General features: G+C 46.9%; 1 protein-coding gene across 2 annotated transcripts in view; it reads left to right on the top strand.

Moving 5' to 3' along the window:
- The window catches only part of MDGA2 (MAM domain containing glycosylphosphatidylinositol anchor 2), a 303,952-nt gene extending 289,134 nt beyond the window's left edge, over positions 1-14,818 (top strand). For both annotated transcript variants that reach the window (XM_071745088.1, XM_071745089.1), the window contains exons 13-17: positions 161-316; positions 2,078-2,236; positions 8,790-8,920; positions 13,670-13,775; positions 14,572-14,818. In XM_071745088.1, coding sequence (XP_071601189.1) covers positions 161-316; positions 2,078-2,236; positions 8,790-8,920; positions 13,670-13,775; positions 14,572-14,660 — 641 coding nt within the window. In that variant the 3' untranslated portion in view covers positions 14,661-14,818. The remainder of the gene's footprint in view (positions 1-160; positions 317-2,077; positions 2,237-8,789; positions 8,921-13,669; positions 13,776-14,571) is intronic.
- The last annotated feature ends 10,856 nt before the right edge of the window (positions 14,819-25,674 follow it).

Below are 25,674 nucleotides of genomic sequence, written 5' to 3'. Positions count from 1 at the left end.
AGAACAGTGTAGGATTAATTCAGATACCTCTGGTTTGCAGTGCTGTCCCTCAGCATCATCCCAGGGTGTGCTTGCTGCCCGTCGCCAAGCTCCTTGGCAAAGAACCCAGAGGAGGGGTAGCTTCAACCACTAAATTTCTGCTCCTTTGCTGCCTTGGCAGGAGAGTTCCACTGTGGGTTTGAGGATGGTAACATTTGCCTTTTCACTCAAGATGACACGGACAATTTTGACTGGACAAAACAAAGCACTGCCACCAGGGACACAAAATACACCCCCAACACGGGGCCCAACGCCGACCGGACGGGCTCCAAGGAAGGTAAGAGGGATGCTCTCCTGGCACAGGGATGCTCTCCTGGCACAGGGATCTCTGCTGCTCCAGGGGGTGAGGGACATCTCCAGGACAGCCAGCTATGTCATTTTCCCTCATCAGCCCCAGAAGCAGCATATTGCAAGGGCTCCTAAACAAAATGTGCATGGCTGGTCCCCAGGCACAGCCCCTGCAAGTGCCAGGGAACACCTTGTGCTGTTTCTGCTCTCCCATTTTCATAGTGGTTGCTTTCACCTTACAGTGGGGAAATACTCCAGCACATCTTGAAATGTTCTTCGTTTAAAAAACCGTCACAAAAAGGTTTCATATTTTTTATTATTATTATTTTTTTTTGCCCAGTTTTCACTCTGGGTGTTGCTAAAATGTGTAATTTTCAGTCTGCTGCCCCAGTGAACAGAAATGTGCCACCTTGCCTGCAGTGGGTATTTGAATTTGAAAAGTCAGGCTTCTTGTGCTGAATTTCTCAAGTACTGCAGTAACTCAGGGTATTTTATTGTATGCTCCCTGCTTCCAGTACCAAAGGGGGAGGGGAAAACCATACTGCATTGGATTTGCTTGGTTGGATTAAGTTTTCTCTGTTGTTGACACAGTCTGGGATGGGAATAAGCTCATTTAAATCATTAAGAAATAATTAATAAGATAAATATGTTGATCAGAATAAATTAATATTGTGAAAGTGGGCTTTTGACCCTGTGATTGATATGGGCTTGCAAATCTTCCTTGAGAGATTTCCATGCAGATATTTTCCCTTTATGTGAAAAGTCCTCCTTGCTCACTGTCTATAGGGAACAAATTGCAACCTTGAGATTGAAGCCTGAACCCCCTCAGAAAGATTTTTTTCCTTTTCTTCTGCATATCCAATGTTACATCAATTTTGAGCTGGTTTTGAGTACAGACCTCCTAGCCCTGCTCAAACTCTGGGTAGAGAACATGTCTGAAACAACTGTGAAAAACACATGGGATTAATGCAAGGCTTTTTACACAGGTGTGTAGTGAGAGGAGGAGGGGAAATGGGTTCAGACTTGAAGAGGAGAGATTTAGGTTGGACATTAGGAAGAAATTCTTTAATCTGAGGGTGCTGAGCCCCTGTGCCAGGTTTCCCAGAGAAGCTGTGGCTGCCCCATCCCTGGCAGTGTCTCAGCCCAGGTTGGATGGGGCTTGGAGCAACCTGGGCTGGTGGGAGGTGAAGGAACTCTTGAAAATGCAGATCCAGGACTTACATTCTTAGAAACTTCTTCAGAAGTTCAGGTGAACACCTGACAACAACCAAGCTTTTCCACCCATATGTCCCCCTGGTTCTTCCTCTGGCTGTTACCAGCTCTCCCTTTGGTGCCACTCATCCAGTTCCCTTGTGAAACATCACTGATGCTCTCCTGTGCCTCTGCCTCACTTCATGAGCCTTGGACAAACTCTTCCAACAGGTGCATGAACTCTTTAGCCTCACCTTCCCTTACAGAAAGTGAGAAATAAGACAAACACAAATTCTATTTTGTCCCTGACCACGGCAGGGGGTGGGAAGGGAGGAGCTTTAAGGTCCCTTCCCACCCAAACCAGTCTGATTTGATTGATATGATATGATATGATATGATATGATATGATATGATATGATATGATATGAAGTCCATGGTGATGTCGGATGGGTGTGGAAAAAGAATCGAGGTGATCTGTAGCCCTGGTCTCTCCCTGCAGGTACGTGTGTTGGGTTTTGAAGACTTGCAAGTTAACTGTTTCCTGGTGGTCTCTCCCTAGGTTTCTACATGTACATCGAGACCTCCCGGCCCAGGCTGGAAGGAGAGAAAGCCAGACTGGTCAGTCCTGTGTTCAGCGTCGCTCCAAAAAACCCCTATGGAGCCACCAACACAGCCTATTGCTTCAGCTTCTACTATCACATGTATGGACAGCACATAGGTGAGAGGAAGCCAATGACCTGGGCTTTTAACCAAGCTGTGGGGAGAGGGGGTGGGGAGTGGGAATGTTCAGTCTGGGGGAGAGGAGGATGAGAGGAGACCTCATTGCCCTCTGCAGCTCCCTGAGAGGAGGGTGTAGGGAGGGGGGTGCTGGGCTCTGCTCTCATGGGAGCAATGACAGGACCAGAGGAAATGGGCTGGAGCTGCCCCAGGGGAGGTTTGGACTCAATCTGAGGAGAATTTCTTTCCTGAGAGAGCAGTCAGACATTGGAAAGGGCTGTCCAGGAGGTGATGGAGTCACCATCCCTGGAGGGATTCAGAAACCCCATAGATGAGGCACTTCAGGACATATCTGGTGGCTGGTACAGATATTGAGATGTATTTTATTTGGGGGGGATGTTGACAGTTGGACACAATGATCTTAGAGGTCTTTCTTAACTGTGACAATTTTGTGATTTTTTCCCAACTAGTGGGAGAAATATCCACTTGGTTGAAGCACAGGGTGCCAACACCTGTAGGGCCAGTTGCATCCAAAGCAAGAAGAGAGATAATTGTGTTTCCCACTGCCCAACCCTGCCAGCAATTGCCCCCCTTAAGCCTGGGGAGTATTTTGTACATTCCTGAGATACTGAGCATGGAAACCTTAGAGCACAGAAGCCAAGGAGCTGATATTTTTGAGGATTTAGCCTGATCCTGCCCCAGTGTTTTGAGTCCCTGCTGGGCAGACTGAGGATCAAGCAGCTCCATGGCACAGCACACAGGTCCCTGGGAAAAGTCAGGAACAAGTTGCTCACAAGCTGTGGGAATGTGTATTTTCAGGGTTTAGCTGCAAGTCTGTTTTCCACCATAGCTCTTTCCACACAAGCATTTAATTTCTGTGCATAGTTTAAAAAAAAAAAAAAAAAAATTAAAAAACAAGGTGGGAAAATACAGAAATATAAACAACCCCTGATTTTCCAATGTGTCAAGAGGCTTTCCAGTGCCAAGCTGACCTGATGTATTTTTATCTCTTTTTCAAAGGCAAGAACACCTTCAGAGTGCATTCTGGTGGCTGCTTTGGGAAACCTGCTCGTCCCTCCAGGCTGAGCTCAGGTTTTAAACAGAGCAGACAAGTTCACTTAGTTTTTGGCTTGTTGTCACTGCACTGCTGAGCATGGGAACACAGCCTCAGGTTTAAATCCTCCTGGTTCAGGAGCTTGGCTGTATATTGGAAGGAAGCCACTGAGCCGTGCCATGCTTAGAGAAAAAAATATCAATTCCCCTGTGTGGTCATGTACCAAGAGTATTGCTGGTATTAGATTGGAAAGAACAAAGTTACAAACATGAAGGGTCAAAGAGTTTGTCTGGAATATTTTAAATTTGGGATAAAGGATATAAAATAAACAGCCACGGGGGCTGAAGTCTGTCCACAAAGAAGTAACCTCTCATTGGGACAATTCTGGTTTTTTTCTGGGCTACATTTATAGCAAGTTTGGTGTCTTTAGCTTTTTGGCTGAGATTGCTCTGTCTTGTTTGGGTATAAATTCATGAATCCCCGTGTATAATGCTGGCTGATGAAGGGGCTGACCCAGGGGGTGAAGGTGGTGACAGTGATGGGCAAGGCTCGTAGTTCCAGAGCATTTGTTCCTGGCAGTGTGGACACCAAAATGGCTCAGTGTCACTTTTCTCCTATAGTGATCCCAAGCAGAGACAGCATCCTTTTAGCTGCTGTTCCAAGGGATCTGCTTTTGAATAGCTTGGTACAGAATTGCTTATTGTTCTGCCTTTCACGAGCAGACTGACAGCAAAACAGTAAACTAATACCATCAGATGTGTTTGAGTGCACACTCGTGCACATCTACTGCTAAATCCAGCATTTTAGTTCCTCACGATGACAAAATATTATGAAACACAGGAGAATGCAAATGCATACAAGAAATAAATGCTGGAATCAGCACATTCAGACCATTTGGTTCCCCAGATGTGAACTCTCTCTCACTGACACTGCTCACGAGGCCACTGAAAAGGAAAGTCCAAGGAGTGAGGATTTTCTGTGACTTCTGTGATTTACAGCTCATGACTGCTGTGTGAGTAGTCTCTAATACTCTTGAATGAGTATTTAAAGGTTTGTGTGTCTTGGAATTTACTTGGAGTTAAGAAAGGGATTTGCCCAGAGAAACCAAACCTACTCATGAAGCAACATTTCAGATGCTGGATCCTTGTGGTCAGGATGGCCACTGCCCTCCTGGCTTGGCTGCCTTGGGCAGACCATGGCCAGCAGGTCAAGGAGGGGATTATTGGTTTGGGTTTTTTACTACAAATGTGCTCAAACACTGGCACAGAGTGCCCCGAGGTTGTGTTCTTGGAGCCAACCAATATCTGGTCACACATGGACCTTGGGGAATGTGCTCCAACCAGCCATGCTTTGGGCAGGATATTTGGGCAGTCCAATCTCCAGAGGTGCCTCCAACCTCAGCAGTTCTGTGGGAAATATTTAATTGGTGATAGGTTGGAGGTTTGTTTTTTTTTTCTTTCAGAAGAATTACATTTTATTAAGGATTAATCTCCTGTGGATAATTCTAAATCTCATTGCTAAACCAGACTGCCTCTGTTGTCACAAGCTGTTAAAAGCCTTGACCCTTCACCCCTGTGCTGGAATTTGCAGACAATTTATGGAAGGTGGTGCTGGTCCCTGGCTGGGCATGGGTGCTGTGATGTGCACTGCCAGCTCCGGGCTTCCTTCACCAGAGCAGGGTGGGAGCTGCTGGCTGGAGACCTCCCAAGTGATCCCTGTGCTGAAAACTCTCTCTTCTGAATAACCTTGAGCTGCTGATTCTTGACCTGACTTCACTGCAAATGTAAAGTGTCTTGCAGGGGAATTTGCCTTAAATAAATGCCAGCCTGTTCCTTTTGAACACCATGTTTGGAGAGGAGACATGGCCATTAAACTTCGATTTTTCATCCCAAGTGCTGCAGCAGTGTTCAGCAGACCTTGGGGCTGCAAGTCAGCGTTTCTGCTGGGCTGCTTTATTCTCCCTAGTTATCAATATCCATACAACTTCCAGCCTGGTTTAGGGTTGGTTTTTTCCCATATTTCAGGGGCAAAGTATACTCAGGGCTGGAGCAGCTCTGGAGCCAGGGAGAGAGTTGGGGGTGTTCAGGCTGGAGAAGAGAAGGATCCCATGGGGAGACCTCAGAGCACCTTCCAGTGCCTGAAGGGGCTCCAGGAAAGCTGGGGAGGGACTGGGGACAAGGGCCTGGAGGGATGGGATGAGGGGGAAGGGTTTCCAGCTGGGAAAGGGGAGATGGAGAGGAGATGGGAGGGAGAAATAGTTTGTTGTGAGGGTGCTGAGCCCCTGTGCCAGGTTTCCCAGAGAAGCTGTGGCTGCCCCATCCCCAGCAGTGTCTCAGCCCAGGTTGGATGGGGCTTGGAGCACTCTGGGCTGGTGGGAGGTGTCCCTGACCATGGCAGGGATTTAGAACTGGATGATCTTTAAGGTCCCTCCCAACCCAAACCATCCTATGACTCTCTACTTTGTTTCCAAATCAGTTCCTATGCTTATAAAAATCTTTCTAAGCTTCTCATAAGATTTGGAACAATCCTTATTAAAATGGAAAAGGTTTCTGGACCAAAGTTCTGTTGCTGGTGTGGACTGGTCTTGGAGGCTTAGGGGAAAGATATTTCAGGCAACATTCCTAAAAACGAGTGACCCCAGGGACATCAGTGTGAGAATCTGACTGTTGTGCTCTGCTGAAGACAAACAGCTGACCAGTTTATCCAGCTCAGCTCCTGTGCCTGCTGTTCAGGTCTTTGGGGTCTCTGGAGAAGATGCTGAACATTTTGCAGCGATCAGGAGAGGTACCTGGGAGGCTCTGCAGGGAGCAGAGCAGGGATCTGAGATGAGCACTTGTGCTGCAGCCAGGCTCCAATGAGATAACCAGGGAGCCTTGGTGGTTGGATTCAGAAAGATAGAGGTTTGTTTTGTTTGGGTTGGGTTTTTTTGTTTTGTGTTTTACCTGAAATGAATGGTTCTTCCTTACAAGTCAGGTTGTAATTGCTGTCAGAGCACCCAGAGCTAACACGGGGAGTGCTGCCTGCCAGGGCCAGCATCTCTGCTGCTCCCTGCATCCTTCAAAGGGAGAAGGCAGATTATCCCTGAAGAGTAAGAGAAATACAAGTTCCCACTGCTTGACTTGCAGCAAACAATAAGGTATTGTTGGGGAACAGCAAAATGAAGAGTTGCTCCACTTGTGCCTACGTCGAGACAGAAAGAGGTTGTAGTTCCATTAGAGCTGTCAGCAGCTTTTAAAACAATCTCTATGTTTGATTTTTCCATCTCCACCCCCTCCCCCAAAAAAGGGGCATTTCTCAGGGATGCTCCAAGAGCAGTATTTTTTCTTATCATTTGAGAGCAGGTGAGAGCAGCTCCAGCAGTGGGGGACAGGCAGGAACATCCATAGTAACCAACCTGCTGGGCGCCCACTGAGCCTCTCTGTGCAGCAGTGCTTGTTTTGTGCTGCCAGTGAAAATGCTGTCATTCTGCTGTTAATTTGAGGAATTTACATGAGGCAGAGAGGCTGAGTGTGCTGTGAACAGACTTGAATATCTGTAACCTCGGGAGTGATGGAATTACATGCTTTTGAGACCTAAATTATTCAGTTATTACCAACAGCCCTGCGGCATGGGCTGCATCAGCCTGCACCAGTGGCTGGAAAAAAGAGCCAGGAATTCATGCTTTGCTTGATATGATCAGAGTGCTGGAGCAGCTCCCTGGGAAGCCAGGCTGAGAGTTTGGGGCTGTTCAGCCTGGAGAAAAGGAGGCTCCAAGGTGACCTTAGAGCAGCTTTCCAATATCTGAAGGGGCTGCAAGAAAGCTGGGGCAGGTAGTGAGAGGATGAGTAGCAGTGATTTAAAGCTTGAAGAAGGGAGACTTAGGTTAGAAATAAGGAGAAGATTCTTTACTATGAGGGTGGTGAGCCTCTGGTTGCCCAGGTTTCCCAGAGAAGCTGTGGCTGCCCCATCCCTGGCAGTGTCTCAGCCCAGGTTGGATGGGGCTTGGAGCAACCTGGGCTGGTGGGAGGTGTCCCTGACCATGGCAGGGGGTGGCAATGGAGGAGCTTTAAGGTCCCTTCCCACCCAAATCATTCTATGATTCTATGATTCATTCTGATACAGGCATTGCTTTTTGTCTTGTTTGAAAAATAGGAATCTATATAACTCTTTTCTAGCTGTAAGTAGTCGTGGCTAAGACCCTGCCTTCATTTCAGACCACAAACCCACCACTCTTGGTGGAAAGTGTCATGGAGAGAAGCAGCTGGGAGGGAAGGGAGATATTCCTGAATAACATCCCCCTTGCCCAAGAGCTGATGTTGCTGTCTGTGAGAGGGCTGTGGCTGAGCAGCTGCTTGCTGGGAGCAGCCCTGGGATGTGTTACAGGGCTGGGCTGTCTCAGGGACCCCTCTGCTCACCTTCTTGTGAGCCTTTTCAGGGCTTTGTGGTGTCCCCAGCAGTGGGTGTGGGGACAGAGCATCCTCCTTGGGAGCTCTGCTTCCTTTGTGCTGCCTCTGCACCCTCCCCTGCATCTGAAAAAAGAAAAGGCTGGGGTGGGGAGCAGGTGGGAGCCACCCTGCCCCCCAGTTGCTCCAGCCAGGATTGCTTTGCCCTCCTCCTTCACAGAAGATGGATGGCCTCATTCTGGGCACCCTGGTGAAACAGACGTGATGGGAATAGTTGCTGCCCCATTAGGCCTTTAGCCTTCTGTTTTTCAAGCCAGTGAGTTTTGCTATTCCTAAAGAAATAAGAACTTTTTATTAGCAGGAGCTGAGTCACTGGGCGGCTGCCTTGGATCCGAGAGGTTTCATTTTTTTGCAAATATAATTTGGGTGAGCTTGCCAGCTGCTGTGCCTGATGCCCTAAAAAACAAAAAACCCCAACCAGTAGTCTGGTGTGAACTCAGCTGGCTGAACTTCCTCAAATCAAGGCAAATGCAATGTTTTACATGGTACAAGAGACAGCACTGCCCCACACGTCTGCTGGTAACAGTGGTGGGCAAGGAGGGACAACATCTCCAAACTCTGGGAGTGATAAATGAACATTTGCTGCCTCTTGGTGCAATCAGGACACGTGTGTTTCTGCTCATGCTCTGAGTGAGGTTAACCAGAAAGGCTGCTGAATGCAGCCCTCCTGCTGACTGCTGCAAATAATGTCTGTGCTGCACCCATCCCTTCATGGTCAGCAGTGGGGAATGACCTTGTGGGGCTCTTCTGCACAGTGAGGGACTTTGCTGAGGTTATTTTACCTTAGAGGATGATGTTGGCCTTCAGGAATTCTCCTTAGCAGTGTTAAGGGCATCACATCTCTCTCTGAGACCAGCCAGGCTCTCCTGGCACTCCATGGGTTGCATGATGTCCAGACTAAAGGAGTTGGACAGTCCTCACCAGCCAGAGCGAACCATAAAGCAACCAAGTTGCTTGTTTAGCCTTGGGTAGGGAGGTTCTGAAGCCCTTTTTTGCAGTAAAGCCCTGGCCCATCCATCAGCAGGCTGACCCAGGGCACTTCTCCACCTCTCTTGCAGGAAGCCTCAACGTTTACCTGCGGCTGAAGGGTCAGACGGCGATGGAGAACCCCCTGTGGTCCTCGAGTGGGAATAAGGGACAGCACTGGAACCAAGCCCGGGTTAATATCAACCCCCCAACTTCATTTCAGGTAAGGGCTTCTGCACTGCTCACCAGGACCCAGAATATTCAGGTTTTGGAGGGGAAGAGCTGTTGTCTGTCATGGTTTAACCCTGCCCAGCAATGAAACCCAGTGCCAGGTGCTCCCTGGTCATCCCCATCCCCTCCCTGATAAAGGAAGGAGAGAGAATAAGGGAGAGAGACTGATGGGTTGGGAACTCAACTGCACAGCTTGAATGGAACAGGAATGAGAAATAGCAAAAATGACTAAATCTATACAAATAGACAGGAAAATTGATCCCAGGTTCCTCCCTTTTTCCCCAATAACTCTCCCATCCCCACTGAGGCTGCAGGGCAGCCCTGGGAAAGTCCAGGCTGGAATCCTGGAGTCAGCAGCAGTTGGGAGCTGGAGGCAGAACACACAGATTCAGGCTGGGATGGATCAGGAGCACAGGCAGAGGAAGGGATGGAATCCTCCCAGGATGCTGAAGCAAACAGGGAGAGGGGAAGAAGGGGAAGCAGGAAGGGGCTTGAGCCTGGTGATCCCTCCAATTTATGCTGAGGATGAGGTGGATGGGATGGAATCCTCTGTTTGGTCAGTTTTGGTCATTTCTCTTGTCTGTTCCTCCCCAGAGGAGGTTCCAGGTGTGACCTCTTGACTCCTTTTCTCCTTCCAGAGGGCAAAATGTTCCTCAGAGCTGAGCAGTGCCCTTGGTTCTGCACCCCAGGCTCTGGCTGTACCTGTAAATATTGAGTGGGATCAGTCCCAGGAGCAGCCACTGCCTGAGAAACTTGCTGTTCATTTCAGCAGTGCAGCTGCTGACAAGAGACTGAGCTGAAAGCAAAAGTACAGGACAGAAAATCCCCTTTATCCTGGCCCAAAGCAGGACTCCTGTGTACACTGACCCTTCCCTTCTGATACAGGGTTTGACAGCTTTGGGTTCTGGAAGCTGCTTTATGGGCAGAGAATTGCTTTCCTTGCTTTAAATCTTTAATGGCAGAGCAGCAGCTCTCTGGTTGAAGACAAAATGGCTTTGGGTTTGGTCCCTGCTCGATGGCCTTGGTCCAGGTGCAGCAGGGAGGGTTCAGAGTGGGTATCAGGAAAAATTTCTTCCCTGCAAGGGTGGTGCAGCACTGGAACAGGTTGTCCAGGGAGGTGAGGGAGTCACTGCCCCTGAGATTGTTCAAAAAACCAGGTGGATGTGGTGCTGGTGCCAGTGGCTGAGGGCTGATGGTTGGACTCGAACTTCAGGGTCCTTTCCAACCATGGTGATTCTGTGGTTCTGTGGTTCCAGAGGGAATATTACAGGAAAACTGATGGAGAGGGCTGAGTGAAGGGATAGCAGTGTATGGTGTTTGAGTGGAACAAAGTGTCAGGACTGGGGAGGGAGAGCTGAGTGCTCTCAGAGCATGGGGCCAAGCAGAAGGGAACTGCTCAGAGGGGGTGCAGATAAACCCAAGGAGGCTGAGCAGGGAAGGAGAGAAAAAGGATTTAGTATATAAACACAATAAATGGATGGTAAGTGTCAGAGAAGAGGTGGTGGGAAAGCTGAAGCCAAAGTGGCTGAGGTTGTGTCTGAGAGGGATTCCTGAGACCTGGGACAGGCTGGAGCAGGAGGAGTGGGAGGATGATGAATTCCTGACCCTGGGGTCATCTCAGCAACATGGGGAGCTTTAAAACCATATTGACTGCTGCCACTGGCTGGTACACAAAGTCTGCTTGGTTATTTTTCACCTTTTACGTAGTTGTGTTTAAAGGCTCCAGCATAAAATGAGTGTGAAGCCAGGAAGCTCTGCACAAATACAACAAATAAATGTCAGACTGGTGGGAACCTTAAATTACTTTTTTAGCAGCACTTACATCAAGCAAACTTTATTTTCCATTTAGGAGTCTAAGTAGGAAAGAATATAAACCTCCCAGTTAAATTTAAGGAGAGTGAATTGAAGTGAAACTTTGCAGTAAAACAGTACACTGACACAGAAATTAAAACATTTTATAGGTTAATTTATATGGGTAAAAGCAAAGCCCAGGTTTGTTTTATACCTTCCCAGTCTCTGTGATATATAACAAAGTTTCTGCCATGAAGAACTGTGAGAACTACAGTGCTTTGACTCAGAAAAAGTGCTGCATAGAGACAAGCTCAGTAAGACAATCACTTATAAGGTTTTTCTTTTTTTAAAAAGAGACCATGTGGCAGTGGTACATTGCATGCTGGCATCTAGGAAGGTGTCAGGTTTAGTTCAGACTTGAGCAGGAGCCCTGTCACCACCTTCAGCTACACTTGCCTTGACACATTCATGAGTCAAAGACATTTTTGACACAAGAGGGACTGATCTTCCCTGAAGGAAATGACCTGATAGAGCCCTGAGGTTTGTCAGCCCCTTGCAGCAAGTGTGAGGGGCTTTTATACCCCTGTCATCACACTGTCTGTCTGGGGACACTCATGAGGCTCCTCCAGGAAGGTTGAATCTGTCCGAAATCCTGTTGAAAAATCACAGAATCATCAAATCCCAGTCTGGTTTGGGTTGGGAGGGACCTTAAAGCTCCTCCATTCCCCCCCCTGCCATGGTCAGGGACACCTCCCACCAGCCCAGGTTGCTCCAAGCCCCATCCAACCTGGGCTGAGACACTGCCAGGGATGGGGCAGCCACAGCTTCTCTGGGAAACCTGGCACAGGGGCTCAGCACCCTCATCTCTGTTTGGTGTTCCCAGCACAGACTTTGCCAGCTGGCTTAGGACACCCCAGGCAGGCTGTAAATCCCTGCTTTCCATTGCCAGCTTCTCCCTGCAGGCTCAGGCACCTTCTGGGGCTGCTCAGCTTGGCAAAGGGATGAGCTGTGACTGGAAGTGAGGTGGAGGGATGAGCTGTGTCCAGAGGCAGAGTGGAGGATTGGCTGTGCCATGCTGTGTCTGGTGGCATCACACACCTTCTGGAGGCATCACACACCTCCTTGGGTGCTACTCATCCATCTGGAGTTTTTATGGGGCCTCTGTGATTTCCAGGATCATCTTCCACTGCCTGGAGTATTTGCTCAGTGTTTCTAATGGAAGGTGTTAGTTTCAAAGGAGCAGCTCTGGTTGAACTGTATTAATGAAGAAAATAAATGTCAGCAGCTGCCAAAGGCAGAGGCTCAGATCTGTGTCCTGCTGGAATTGGTGACAACAGTGAGAGCCCATCCGAGTGCCCCAGACATCTCCCTAATGCAGTCAGATCATTATGAGGAGTAATTGAAGTATTTTGCTCCGGATGGAATTAAAAATTTTTTGTTCAAATTGACTCTACCCCCAAGAGTTAATGTCTCCATTAGTGCCACCATACGCCCTTAGAAAACTCATTGAATTTCATGCATATATTGTTGCAGATTAAAGTTTAAAAAAAAAAACTTGTCATCTAAGTCAACCAAAAATATTTCAAAGGCCTGAGGAGGGAAGGGAGAGAGATCTGTGCAAATGGTGCTGCCTGGGAAATGTATTCCTTACATAATTCCTTCATCTCTTCAAAAAAGCTTTGAAGTCTTCTAGGGACTAAATTTCAGAATTTCCACCCTTGTGCAGCAGGGCAGGATGGCCCCACGCTGGCTTTAGGGAAGGAGAGGGGGAAGTTTTGTTTCTTTAGGACAAGGGTAATCCCAAGCTAATGACAAACACTCTGCCAAATAACACTGCTGACCTTGCAGCAAGCCACCCCACTCCATCCGGGCACTATTTGGCTTCCCAGTTGGGGTTTCCAGTCGGAATATTGGACAGGAAGGGATTGAGGGGACCTTGAAATCCCAAGGATCCATTTAGTAGAGGTTACAGCCTTAAAGAGGAATGAAATCCCTACCCTGACTCTCTCTGTGCCACATCACAGCATCCCCTGGTGACTATGCAGCCATTCCTTGAAGGAATCAAAGCTCCTGGATGAGGAGGGGGTCCCAGTCCCAGGGCAGGAGGGGAGCAGGGCTGTCACTGTCCCCAAGTCCTGCTTCAGCAGGGCAGCTGGGGGGTTAAAATCCACTGAGGGGATCCCAGGAGATGCCAGTGGGACCTCAGGGGATCCAAATCAAAAGTCAATGATTTTGTGATGAAGTTAGCTTTGCTTTATGGGTGAAGGGACTCAGCTCCTGAGAGGCTTCTCCAGCGTTTCCAGAGGTCAGGAAACATTCTCCCTGGAGAAGATGATGTCCTCCTGACAACAGGAGTGACTGAGCCCAGCGTGGGAGCTGCAGTGGAACTGGTTGTGCCACCTTTGAGAGCCAGAAACCTGGTTTTACTGGGATTTTACTGGGATTTTTTCTGGCTCATGTGTTTTCATGTGGGCTGTGTGGATGCTCAGACCCCATCCCCTTGCAGAGACCATGCTTCAAGCTGCTCCTCTCAGGTGGCAGGACTTTTTGGAGAAAACACCTCAGATCTCTTTAAAACCTCCGTTTAATCCTGCTCTTTGCTCCAGGAATATTCTACTTCCATGGAAATACATGTACCAGTCAGCACAGGGTTGGAGCTGACCTGGGGACACCAGGCTGATGACATGGCAGATGATGAACAGCTTTTTTCACCTCATTCTGAAGTATAAAAGCCTCCAGATCTCCTCATCCATCCCCTGTGTTCACCTTACCAGTCCCTGCAAACTCAGCTGCATTTTCCTGAGCTGTAGGAAACGTTTGTGAGGAATTCCCAGCTCACACCAATGTTGCTCCATGCCGTGCAAAAGGCACCTGAACATTCCCCAGTTGCCACCCTCTCTCTGATCTGCTTGTTTTTTCCTTTAATTATTTTTTTTTTCTTTTTTTGCAGCTGATATTTGAAGGGATCCGAGGCCCTGGCATTGAGGGTGATATTGCCATTGATGATGTATCCATTGTGGAAGGAGAGTGTATGAAATCAGACCAACCAGCCAACAGTAAGTGGGGGACAGGGAATTGCTTCTCCTTCATCATCAATTTGAGGCACCTTCTAAAATGGGTTTTAGAACATTATGTTGTTCAGTTCAGCTCGAGAGGCTTCAATTGAGAAGTTTTCCCTGGAAGCAAGCTCTGGACTCCAGACAGCTTTGTTCAGATGGAATAATGTCTGTTCAGCAGGGATCCAAGGGGTAGGCTGATGTGTGTTTTGCAGAGGGGCTCTGCTGATAAAGAACATTAAAAATACATCTAAGGGGTCCAAATAATCTGAATTTCTTGACTATCAGTGCAGTTATGCACTGTGAACCTTGTTTCATCACTCCATTCACGTGTGTATGTAACAATACTGACCTTCACTACATGGCCAGGGTTTGTTTTTTTTTTTATCCTGATGTCTCCTGCCTTGTGGTGGGCACAGTTCTCATCCCTCTTTGGAGGAGGAGACCTTGGAGGGCACTGTCCCTCCAGAGAAAAGGCTCTGCCAGGGGAGGGGGTGGCACTTGGTGTGAGTGGTGAGGGTAGTGGAGTCACCATCTCTGGAGGGATTAAACACCCAGGCAGATGTGGAGGTGATTTAGTGGCTAAGGGGGTGTAGGGCTGGGGGTTGGACTCGGTGATCCTGAAGGTCCTTCCCAAGCATGAGGATTCTGTGATTCTTTGGAACAAGGAGAGCCCAGGTGGATCCAACCTGTCCCTGCTGGTGTGCAGGTCAGGCCATGGTGGCTGAAGCCTTCGTGTGGTGCTGAGTGTGTCTGGGCAGGTCTTTAATTGTACCTTTTTCCCCCCTTTTTGTAGATTTACGATCAGGTGCTGTTGGGACATTAGCACATATACGACTTCTCCCAGTTATCATCCTCATGTCTGTCTTAAGTCATCAGAGGTGACCTTATCCTGGCAGAGGCTACAAAAGATTCACCAGGCACTGGCATGAAGAAAGAGTCTTTGTAAAACGGACATTTAAAAACAAACTACCAAAGATTCCTCCACTGACTGACTCGAAAGTTAAATAAATACGTAAATAAATAATAATTAAAAAAAAAAATTAATTAAAAAGCACTGGGGACATCCAAGGCATCACAGGAGTGTCACTCACTAAGAACCACGTGTGAGAATGAGATCTGGCCTAAGGAAGGAAGAGACCTTCAGGTGCTTTTGTGGTCAATACTGAATACAGCATCATCTGGTTGAACTCTTGGAAAAGAGCTATAGAAACCCTTGTCAAAGCACAAAGTCATGGCTGGTTTTGTTTCAAATGAATAGTTTGCTTGTTACCATGGGAACCTAATGGCCTGCCAAAAAAAAAAAAATAGGAAAAGAAAGAAAAAAAAAAAAAAGGAGAGAGAGAAAATAAAAACAAAAAACAGAGAGCAAGAGATAAAACACCTCACTGTAAACAGGGTATGTGAAGAGCTGGCATTCATTTTCCCTTCCAGAAGGTTTTTAGTGTAGAGTTAAATAATTGTAGGCCCTTTCTACTTTGGCTGTCACCTCCCCTAGAGAAAACCCCTGCAATCCGAGCTGTTTGAAGACATTTCTGTTTCATTTTCTCACAGCTCTGCTTGATCCCTGTCTGCTGTCTCCTTTTGCATGCATCACTCCCCAGGGTGGGTGACCTGGGCTGACACATCTCACAGGCATCCCCGGGTTTGCTTGCAGCCACCCCAAGCCCTCCTCTCCCCACCCCAACTCCAGTCATCTGAAGTGAAGAAACCAAACCACCCTCTTTTATAAATTGCCATGGAAACCAAGTGCCTTCAATGAAACAAGCCTGAGTTAAAGAGAGAGAGGAAACAAACAAACAAACAGACGAAAAAAAAGGAAAAAAAAAAAAAAATACCGAGGAACGCATAAATAATAAAATGGTGAGAGTAGTTTTGAAGAAGGAAGCTTGCACTGCTCCAAATGTGGTTTGTGCAAAGAGTTTTCTCCACCAGCCCACGGAGCCTGGGTGTGCAGACTGCAGGCAAGGAGCCCAAGACACTTCTGGAGATGGATGATGGACCTGAGCTGCTGCCTCAGCCCTTGGGATGAGATATTTGTTGTTCAACCTTCCAGACAGCCATGGCCTTTCAGCTTCTTATCCATTAGAGGAAAAAAAAAAAAAAAAAAACCCAACAAAATAGCTTCCATTGGTCCTGGAAATGGGAGCAACACTTTTTTTTTTTTTTTTTCTGTTGTTACTGGTTTTTTAGGGGTTTGTTTTTTGATTGGTTGTTTGTTTTTTTTTTTAATTATTTTGTCTTGGTTTAGGTTATCAAGTGGGTCAACCAGAGGAAAAGGTTGTTTAAGATACACTTAGTGCAGAAGGTGGTGAAACACACGAGTGATTTTCCTACTCTTAACCTCCATTTGCAAGGCCAGGTCAGCACCAGTGGGACAGGGGGGGACAAGGGGGGGACAGCAGCAAAGCACAGAGCTCTCTGCCCACCCAGGGCTCTCTCTGCCCTGGAGCCAGACTCTGTGCAGATCATGAAAGATTATTTTGTTATTGTAGCAAAATTATACAAAAAAAAAAAAAAAGAAAAAAAAAAAAAAAAGAAAGAAAAAAAAAGAAGAAGAAAAAAAAGAAGTAATAATAATAATTATCCATTTTTGCAACAAAAAAAAAGATAAAAAAAGACAAGGTGTACAAATTGTTTTTGAGCCACCCGAACACATACTGTTAGCCAGCCAGTTTTCCACTGCATTGTAAAATCCCTTCCAGTTGGTTATGACAATTTGAAGACTTTTTTCCTTAAATTCTCTCAGCTTTTAATGTCATTTGAAAAAAAAACAAAACAACAAAACACACAAACAAAAACACTTTCGTCTAAAGAATATTATTATTATAATTATTATTATTATTCTGTGTTCTCTTGACACCCTAGGATTATAAAAAAACCCAACCTGATATGCAAGTAATTGGAGTGCAAAAACAAAAAATGAGTATAGCATTTGCAAAATATGAGTATAAAAAGCACAAGAAGATGCAGTAAAACAGTGACAAGGCTTGATTTTTTTTATTCTGTAGAGAAATGTTTGTGCAAATTCAGTAATTCAACTGAAGAGATAATTTTACAGCTATGTTCAATAAAGCCTCTTTCCAGGTAAGGTATGCCCAGTGGTACGTGTGTTTGTTGAGCACCCCAACTGCTTTGGTTTCTCCTGTGGTAACTGGTGTTGGCTGGGGATACTGGTCCATACTGGTGATGCTCGGGGGCTGGAGATTTCCTGGGGTCTGGAAAAAGCTGCCCTGGAGGTGGTGGCAGCTCTGAGGCTGGAGGGGCTGTGGGGTTTGATATGCTTAAAAAAAAAAAAAGAAAAAAGAAAAATCAGCAATAGGTAAATTTCCCCCTGCAAGCATTGGGTTTTAATCTGATTGTGGAGACAGGACAGGGACAGGTGTGGTGAGAGCCTGGTGCAGGTTTTGCTTAGGAACTTGGTGTGTCTCATCATTTGTGGGAAAGAAACCTTCCCTTCTTTCTGCTGCTTCCTCAGGAAAGCCCCAGGATGGGGATCACGGAGAGGCTTTGCTGTGGGTGCTGCTGAGGGGCTGCTTTGCTGGATTTGATATCACCCAATTTCACTGTCCTGGTCAGATGAAAGGGGGAAGATGCAGGGGAGGGGGAAGAGTGGCAATCTGACAATCGTTTTGAAGTCAAGTATGAAGCATTCCATTTCCTTTAAAATAGTTTCCTGATTTTTCCCTCGAATTTATCCCTCCCAAAAATAGAGCTGGAAACTTGGGGTGCCCATTGCTCAGCACAGGGCAGAAGCATCTTCAAAGCTCTGGGGACTTGGTGGGTAGGGAGGATTTGGGAAGTGCCCAGGATGTCCTCTCCTGCTTGGGCAGCTGTGATCAAGACAGCCTGAAGGGAATGAAAAGCTTGTGCTTGCTGGTTTGGATCCCCAAAATCTGCATGTCTTTGTTGTGTTCTGATGGGTCCTTCCCCTGGGCAAGGACCCCACCAGGTATTTATTTGACAGTGGGTTTCGATGGGCAGCTGAAGACCAGAGATGTCTTCTTTTGGGGCAGGATAACCTGTTTGTCCTGAAAAGTGCCAGGTCTTTGTGCTAAAGGAACTTTATTTCCCATGCATATTGAAGTTTTACTCTGCTTGGGTGAAGGTGCTAAGGAAAGTTGGGTTTCCCTTTCAGTTCTTGATTTGGTAGCTTTGTCTTCCTTTGCATTCCTGGCATGAGGCACTGAAAAGAAATGGGATTTTATTTGGGGCCATGCATCAAGCAGAGCTGTGTATTTCCTACTCTTTGTTTCTTTGGTTTTTTTCTTACTCATTTTGGTGCAAAGATGAGTGTAAAATGTTTGGGCTGGCAATCAGAGACAGGGAGTGGGAACTGAAGGTTCTGCTATGACGTTTGCTAAAGCCTCTGATTCAGCTCTTGGGCACCCAGTGCAGGAATGTTTCTGATGTGATTTAAATTGGAAATCAAACACAGATCTGTGGAAACGTGGACTTTGCAGCAGCTGCAATGCTTGGCTGGTGGGATCGGGTACCATGATTTCTGTGGGAGTTGGCTGGCTGTTCCCAGGGCAGGGAAGGTGAAGCCCATAACAAAATCTGCAACTTTTTCATAATTCTTTCTCAGGATCAGCTGAGAGAATGAAGGACATTATAAAGCAGAGCCACACAAGTTCATTTCTTTCACAAAGCCCCTGGTTTGGATGTGAAATCCCAGATACAACTCTTTGAGCTCACTGCACTACCAACCCCCCCCTTCTCCAGCCAGGCTTGGGGTCTGGATGGGGCACAAGGGGGAGATAAAACACCTTGGGCTAAGGTGAGACAAGCCCAGTGGTGGTGAAACAGGGGGCCCAGGGAGGGGGTTGGGGTCTCATCCCTGGAGATATTCAAGGTGAGGCTTGAGGAGGCTCTGAGCAACCTGATCTAGGTGAGGGTGTCCCTGATACTGCAGGGGGGTTGGGCTGGGGACCTGCAGAGGGACCTGACAACCCAAATTATTCTGTGATTCTACATTAGAAATCATACTAAAAATGCACAATTATGATTTGAAAGCAGGAGCAGAGCCTTGAGAGCCCCTCAAAATAACAATGGCTTAGGTGATGAAGGCATTAACTAGTGGAGGACAGAGTCCATCTGGTATCAGCCCGTTTTTGGAGACTGTTATCTAAGGGTGTGCTGCTTTCAGACCCGCAGAACTCCTTGAAAATGTGACATTTCCTCTTAATTTGAGAAAGGAGCTGCTGATCCACCCAAACAAGATGGAGCAGCAGCTGAAGAGCTGAAGGCCCATGCACACATCCTGCCCTCTGCTGCTGCCAGGGTGGTTTCCTTCCTGACACCCAGCACCTGAATCTCTGCTGCATTCACTGGTGTAATTTGCATCATTTCGTGTGGAAAGCTTTAGGAGCAGTCAGGATCCCTAAACTTCAAAAGAAAATAGATCAGTTAAAGCATTAGCTTATCGTTCAGGTTTGTTTTCCTTTTACTGCCTTGAAAGGTCACAGAAATCCCTTTGTAGGGAGGAGTTTAGTCAGAATTATCAGATTTTTCTTTTCCACCCTTAGTGGAGGAGCCTTACTTGGTTTTATTTTCAGAGGGTATACTTGCTAGTAATGCTTTTTCTTATATTAAAGGATAATTGAAAGTCTCTTCCTCCCCGAGAAGACCTGTGATCCATCAGAAGAATGGCTTTCTAGAGTAGTTCAATAAAAAGAGATACAGTTTGGTATTATAAGCACTCTCGGCCTATATATGCTAATAAAGAGATTGGGTGCCATCTGGATTAATCCCTGTATTTTCCCATAAAACTATAAAAAGCTATAAAAAAGGTTATTATTACATTTCACATACTTTTTCTTTCTCCTCTCTCTTTTTTTTTTTTTCTTTTTCCTTGTTTTCTGGCAAAAACCCACCACCCCAGGAGTGTGCCAGTGGCAGTCCCAGTAAACAGGAAGGATTAAAGCAGCATGTACCATCCATTTGATTTTCCTTTGTGCAGAGGAGCTTAGCCACCCCCAGCTCAGCCATTCCTGCAGCCCTCAGACCTTCCCAGTTTGGAAGTTTGATGCCATCTTTCCCCAAACCCCCTGATTCCAGTGTCAGCCCATGGGTAGGTGCCCAGCCAGGTGCAGGGAATGATGCTCTGCAGGACTTGGCCTCACCTCCTGCCAGCAGCCACCCACTGTGTCCTGGCTCCCAGAGCCATCAATCTAAAAACCAATTAAAAGGCAGAAGAGGGATTGATTTTTCCCTTCTGTGCTGCTCAGGAGGCTGTTACCAAACCTCACTGCTGGGAGCTTTACCACTCCTATTCTTGTTGCCAGCAGAAATCTGTCCATGGCCAGTTTTCCTACTCTGGAAAGTTTGAAGTCTCAGCTCTGTGGGGTGCTGAGACATCTCAGATAAACAATAAAATGAGAAGGGTTGGAGCAGATGGGCCTTGGGGTCCTTTTCAACCTGACAGCCTGTCATTCAGTTCAGCATCATTTGCTCTTGTGCCAGCAATGTTTAAACTTATTTTCTTTCCTTTCTGGTGCTAAGCTCCTCTCCATCTGCACCCCAAAACCACCTTCAGGTCCCCTTTTGGCTGTTTGTATCTCTGAGTCTGAAGGACAGGAGCTATTATGAACCTAAGTACAGAGTACTCAGGACAGTACATCCTGATGGGACTTACTAAAATAAGACCCAGTTTTTCATTCTATCTGTCAGATTAGGGAGCTTGTAGTATGAGCTTTATATGATGAGAAGGATGTTGTGTTTTCTCCCCAGAACACCTCATCCAAAGCCTCTGAAGACTTTGTCATCCCACTCACACTCGAGTGCTTCTGGAGCTTGAGTCTGCCCGAGGTTTCAGTGCTGAGCATAAGGCTTTCCTTTAATCAAATACCATCTCATTTCATGTCATCTCATACTTCTTAGAGAAATAGTTGGGTTATAATACAGCTACTCAAGTGAGAACCAATTGATCAAGTCCTTGGAGAGCTCAGTGATGCTGTACACGTGGGGAGTGATTCCCTCTCTGCATCCATCTCCTCAAACACCCAGAGCCACCCAAGCTCAGCACTGAGCTCCTGATCCCTCAGCACAGTTTGTAGCTCACTGAGAGCAACCCTAGGACTTTAACCATAAGATCTGTGCCAGCTGCAACAAACTGAAGCAGAAATGGGGTGATTGTGTTTGTGTTCCCTCTGTTGCTGTCTGGCAGCCCCTCCAAACCTGGGCTCCCCCAGCTGCCTCTCTGTGTGAGATGCTCAGGTTGATTTCACCTGATTGGAGTGACAAGGACCTGTGACAGGTGACCTGCAGCCAATTTCCTTCTGTTTCTATGTAATTTCTTTGGGGTTTTTTCCACCGAGAGAGAGACTTGAATGTTGGCAAGTGCTTGGACTATTAAGGGAGCTTTGGTGCCAGCTGAGGTCATGGCTGGGGACTGGAGGAAAATCACAGCCAATTCCTTGAGATCTTTGCATGCCATGAATGAGGTTTGCAGTCCTCCCCCCACAGGGAGGAAACAGGGACACTGCTACAACCCTGACCATGGAACCCCTGGAATTGTTTCTGATGGATCTGACCACAAAAGAGAGAGAAGAACCACTCATTACGAGGAAGGATTTAGCAGCCTCAGCACCTTCTCAGGAAAGATCAGATGTGCTTCTTCTTGCACACTACCAACTGCAAAGGGATAAAAAAAAAATCTCTGTGTTTGTGTGTGTAAATATTCTATAAATAACTGTAATTGTATGTATTTAATGTATATATAATGATTATTACATTTTAACGATCTCAAGCCTTGTACATAGCCCGAACTTGGTCTCTTCTTTTACTAGCACACCCACTGTAGATTTATTTTTTGTCATTGTTGTTAATGTATCTGGTTAAATTACAAACTGGTCTCACTTTTACCTCAAAGGGTACATGTTCTTTACGTACATTTTATAAAGAAAGAAAAGAAAAAAAAAAACAAAAAAACCCACTCAGTATTTTTTGGTTACCTTTTGAATTACCAGCAGTAGTTTCTGTCTTTTTAACTCCCTTCTGCTTTTGCTCCTGTGCCCTGGATCTGCTGTGGTGAGGAGCAGAGGGTGGTTGGGAGGGATGGGGTTCCTGGGGCTGTTCCTCCCTGGCATCCTGAGGGATGAATGGAGCAGGAGTGGCTCTCCCCATCCCACATCTCCAGTGCTTGCTGGCTTTTGATTTGGCCACAGAGAGTCCATGGCACCTTCTTCTCTGCAGGGGCCTTTCCTCCCCTTGCTTGGGGCCAGCAGAGTTTTTACCCAGCCCCAAGGACAGCTCAGGGATGAAATCCATTTCTTTGGCTTTGTGGTGGGCACAGCTACCTCTGCCCTGTATTCCTGCCTTTTTGTGGTGCTGGGATGTGGCATCTCAAGAGCCCACCTGGACCTCCCTGCATGATGGGTCTGAATTTGGCAAGGTGAGTGGCTACGTGGGGCAGTGCAGAGGTTGCACATCTGGACCTTCAGCATCATGGGCTGGATGGCTCCTTCCTGCTGAAGCCAGGACAGGACTTTTACTGTTTCTTGTTCCAGTTTGGGGTCAGGAGCCATCTGATGCTCTGGTGCTCTGGGCATGTTCCAACATGTCAAGTTGCCAGGACTATCAGATCTGTCTATTTTGGAAATGCTTTTTTATTTTTTTTTTTTGTAGAGGGTTTTTGGGTTTGTTTTTTTTTTAGTATGTTCCCATTCTTTTTTTTTTTTCTTTTTCCTTTTATTTTTTTTTTATTATTTTTTTTATTAATGGCAGCAGGACGGGGTTGTATTTCTAAGGATTTGAGCATTACTGTAACAATTCTGGGCCTTTCACAATCCCATTATTTATTTTAATCCCATCAGAGCACAAAGCTGCTCACATTTTCCTTAATTACAGAGTGAAAGTCAATAATAATTAAAAAAAAACAACAACTATAAAAAGTGACATTCTGAGGAGGGATGTAAATCCCAATTTATTTTGGGTTGCAGCAAAAGTTTGTGGCTCTGCTGTACTCAATAACACTTGACATTTCCAGCCTGGCTCCTCAGGGAACAAGGCTTACACAAGACTTCTCTGTCCTTTCATTTTAGTGAATCCTGAAATTTTTGTCTCATTTTAAATGGCCTGAAAGATGAGATCACAGCCACACTTCATTTAATTGAAGGTGAGGAGGTTTTTTTGGAAAGGGCTGAGCAGGTTAAGGATGTTTTGTTGCTGTTCTGGAGTCTGCGGGGAAGGTTTCTGGGGCCAGCACAAAGTCCACAGGGATTTTCAGGGGGAAGTTGGGTTCCTGAAATACCAGAAAATATCCTGAAATACCTGAAAATACCAGCAGACCCAATCCTGCTCCAGCTGGACTAAGGCAGGAGGTACATTAAGGAACAGAGCATGGAAAGGTGAGCATCTCCTGAGGATTTATTATGACTATTTTAGGTTGGGGTGTTTTTTATTTTGTTTTTTCCCCCACTCTCCTGTGAGGAGAAAAGGCAATGGTTTAAAACTTGAAGAGAGGAGACTTAGATCAGGTATTAGGAGGGAATTGTTTGGTGTGAGGGTGCTGAGCCCCTGTGCCAGGTTTCCCAGAGAAGCTGTGGCTGCCCCATCCCTGGCAGTGTCTCAGCCCAGGTTGGATGGGGCTTGGAGCAACCTGGGCTGGTGGGAGGTGAAGGAACTCTTGAAAATGCAGATCCAGGACTTACATTCTTAGAAGCTTCTTCAGAAGTTCAGGTGAACACCTGACAACAACCAAGCTTTTCCACCCACATGTCCCCCTGGTTCTTCCTCTGGCTGTTACCAGCTCTCCCTTTGGTGCCACTCATCCAGTTCCCTTGTGAAACATCACTGATGCTCTCCTGTGCCTCTGCCTCACTTCATGAGCCTTGGACAAACTCTTCCAACAGGTGCATGAACTCTTTAGCCTCACCTTCCCTTACAGAAAGTGAGAAATAAGACAAACACAAATTCTATTTTGCTTTCAAGCCAAGTTGTTGAAATATTCAACGACTTACTAAGAAATTGTCTTCGTTGCTAATAGGTGGTCATTGTATCAGTGTGGGGGCTCTGAGAGGCTGAAAGGGACCTGAGCAGCCTCCAAACCTCCTCCTTGTTCTCATTCTGGGCCCAGCTGCTCACTCAGCACCCAGCCCCATTCCCTCCTGGGTTTGAACTCAGTGGGATCCTAACACGGAGCCAGCTCAGGGGAGGGTGAGCACTTGAGGGAACAGAAAGTATTTGATTTGACTGAAAAAAGATAAAATAAAAAATTTAAACCAAGAGCTCTTTTTAATTAGAGAGGCTTATTTAACAGGGTCACTGCCTGGAGGTGCAGTCTGAGATTTTTCCATTTGATCATCAGGGAAGGTCTGGAAGAGCATCCCTTTGCCTGGCAGGGACCATGTGTCCCTGGGGATGCCTGGGGGGGGGTCCTGAATCCACAAATTTTATATTGGTGCTGTTGGCAGTGCCTGTGGCCTCTGGCAGTGCTCAGTGGGACAAAGGAGCTGTCAGGAAGGGGCTCTCTGTGTTAGGTTTGGGGCTGGGTACCCAAGACTTAATCCTCTGTCCAAAAAACAAAGGCAAGGAGGACGATGCTCTGATTTACCCCCGTCACTGAGTCTTGGTGGCTGGATGCAAGTCTCTGAAGAGGTGACTGACCTGAAAGAGGGGCTGGGAAAAGGGTGGGCTGGTGGGTGGCTGCAGGTCCTGGAGTCCCAGAGCCACGTGTGAAAGTTTGGATGTCAACTGTGAAAGAACCACCTGGGAGAAAAACTGCTTTGGCTGGTGAGAACCTACACGTTAGTGTTGGGGGGGGTTGAGTGTTAGTGATGGCTACACCAGGAAGCTTAAAAAGCCTCCAGGTTTGTCTATGAGGGTTTTATTCCCAGACCAAGGCCCCATGATGAGCTCCCTCCCCCAGACTTGCCTGGCTTTGGATACTTGGATTGGGTGTCTGTGGAAATGGTGGCTCAGTTTCCTGCTTGGAATGACAGAAGTTAAGGCAGGGAAGAGAAGTGGAGAGCACAAATCTTCTGTGGGCTCCAGCAGCCCTCCCCTAGGAGGGTTTCCCCTAGGAAATTCAGCAAGTTGGCAAGCATGGTAAATCCCAGCATTTTATTGGGAAATTAAGAGGTTCCTGGTGACTTTAGCAAAGATCAGATTTTAGCATAAAAGATAAAGTTGGTCCTGGGGAGAGAAGGGCAGCCATGGGCAGGGGGTGTGGGAGTCTTTGACCTGGGGATCTTTCAGCCTTTCTCCCACCCTTCAGGGACAGGAGAGGAGACAAAACCTGCCTGGCCCTGAGCACCTGAAGCTGATGATTGGAATCAATCTTTACACAATTTACACAATTGTTTGCAGGTGCCAGGAAGGAACTTTGCTCCAGCTGTGTGTGTTTGCTGGGATGTCTGAGGAGCAGATTGGCCCCAGCTGGAGAAGGAGGGGGTGGTTGGGATGCTCTGGATGCCTGCAGGATGGATCCCAGTCCCACTGGGAGGGGAAGCTGGCAGATTTGCAGGTCAGGCAGGAGTTTCTGACCAGGCAGAACTAATGGAGATTGTTTTGTTCTCTCCTGCCTTCCTCCCCAGGTCTGGCACGGGTCATCTCCTCAATTCCCTGCCCATCCATCCGTGACGTGTTGGGTTTCTGAGGCAAAGAACAGCTTGTCCTGGGGCAAAGGATGAAAGATTTCCATTTGCTTTCTGCCATGAGAGTGGAGAGAGAGCTTCCCAAGGAAGTTTAATGATCTGTGGTGTTCAGGTTACGATCTAAGAAATTAATCTGTGAAGTTTTCCTTAGCATAGGCACTGGCCTCAGTGCAGAAGTGTGGTTTCTAAGTGAGTAACCAGGCAGGATTTCAGATCTGTCATGGGGCTGAAGGCAGAACCATTGCCAGGCAGTGTGTGGTGTCTCCTGATGGTAACCCAGGGGATCCTACCTGGTTAGGACT

This window comes from Heliangelus exortis, chromosome 5 (assembly GCF_036169615.1).
Source record: "Heliangelus exortis chromosome 5, bHelExo1.hap1, whole genome shotgun sequence".
Classification (NCBI taxonomy): Eukaryota; Metazoa; Chordata; class Aves; order Apodiformes; family Trochilidae; genus Heliangelus; species Heliangelus exortis.
This window is presented reverse-complemented; position numbering and strand designations above follow the sequence as displayed.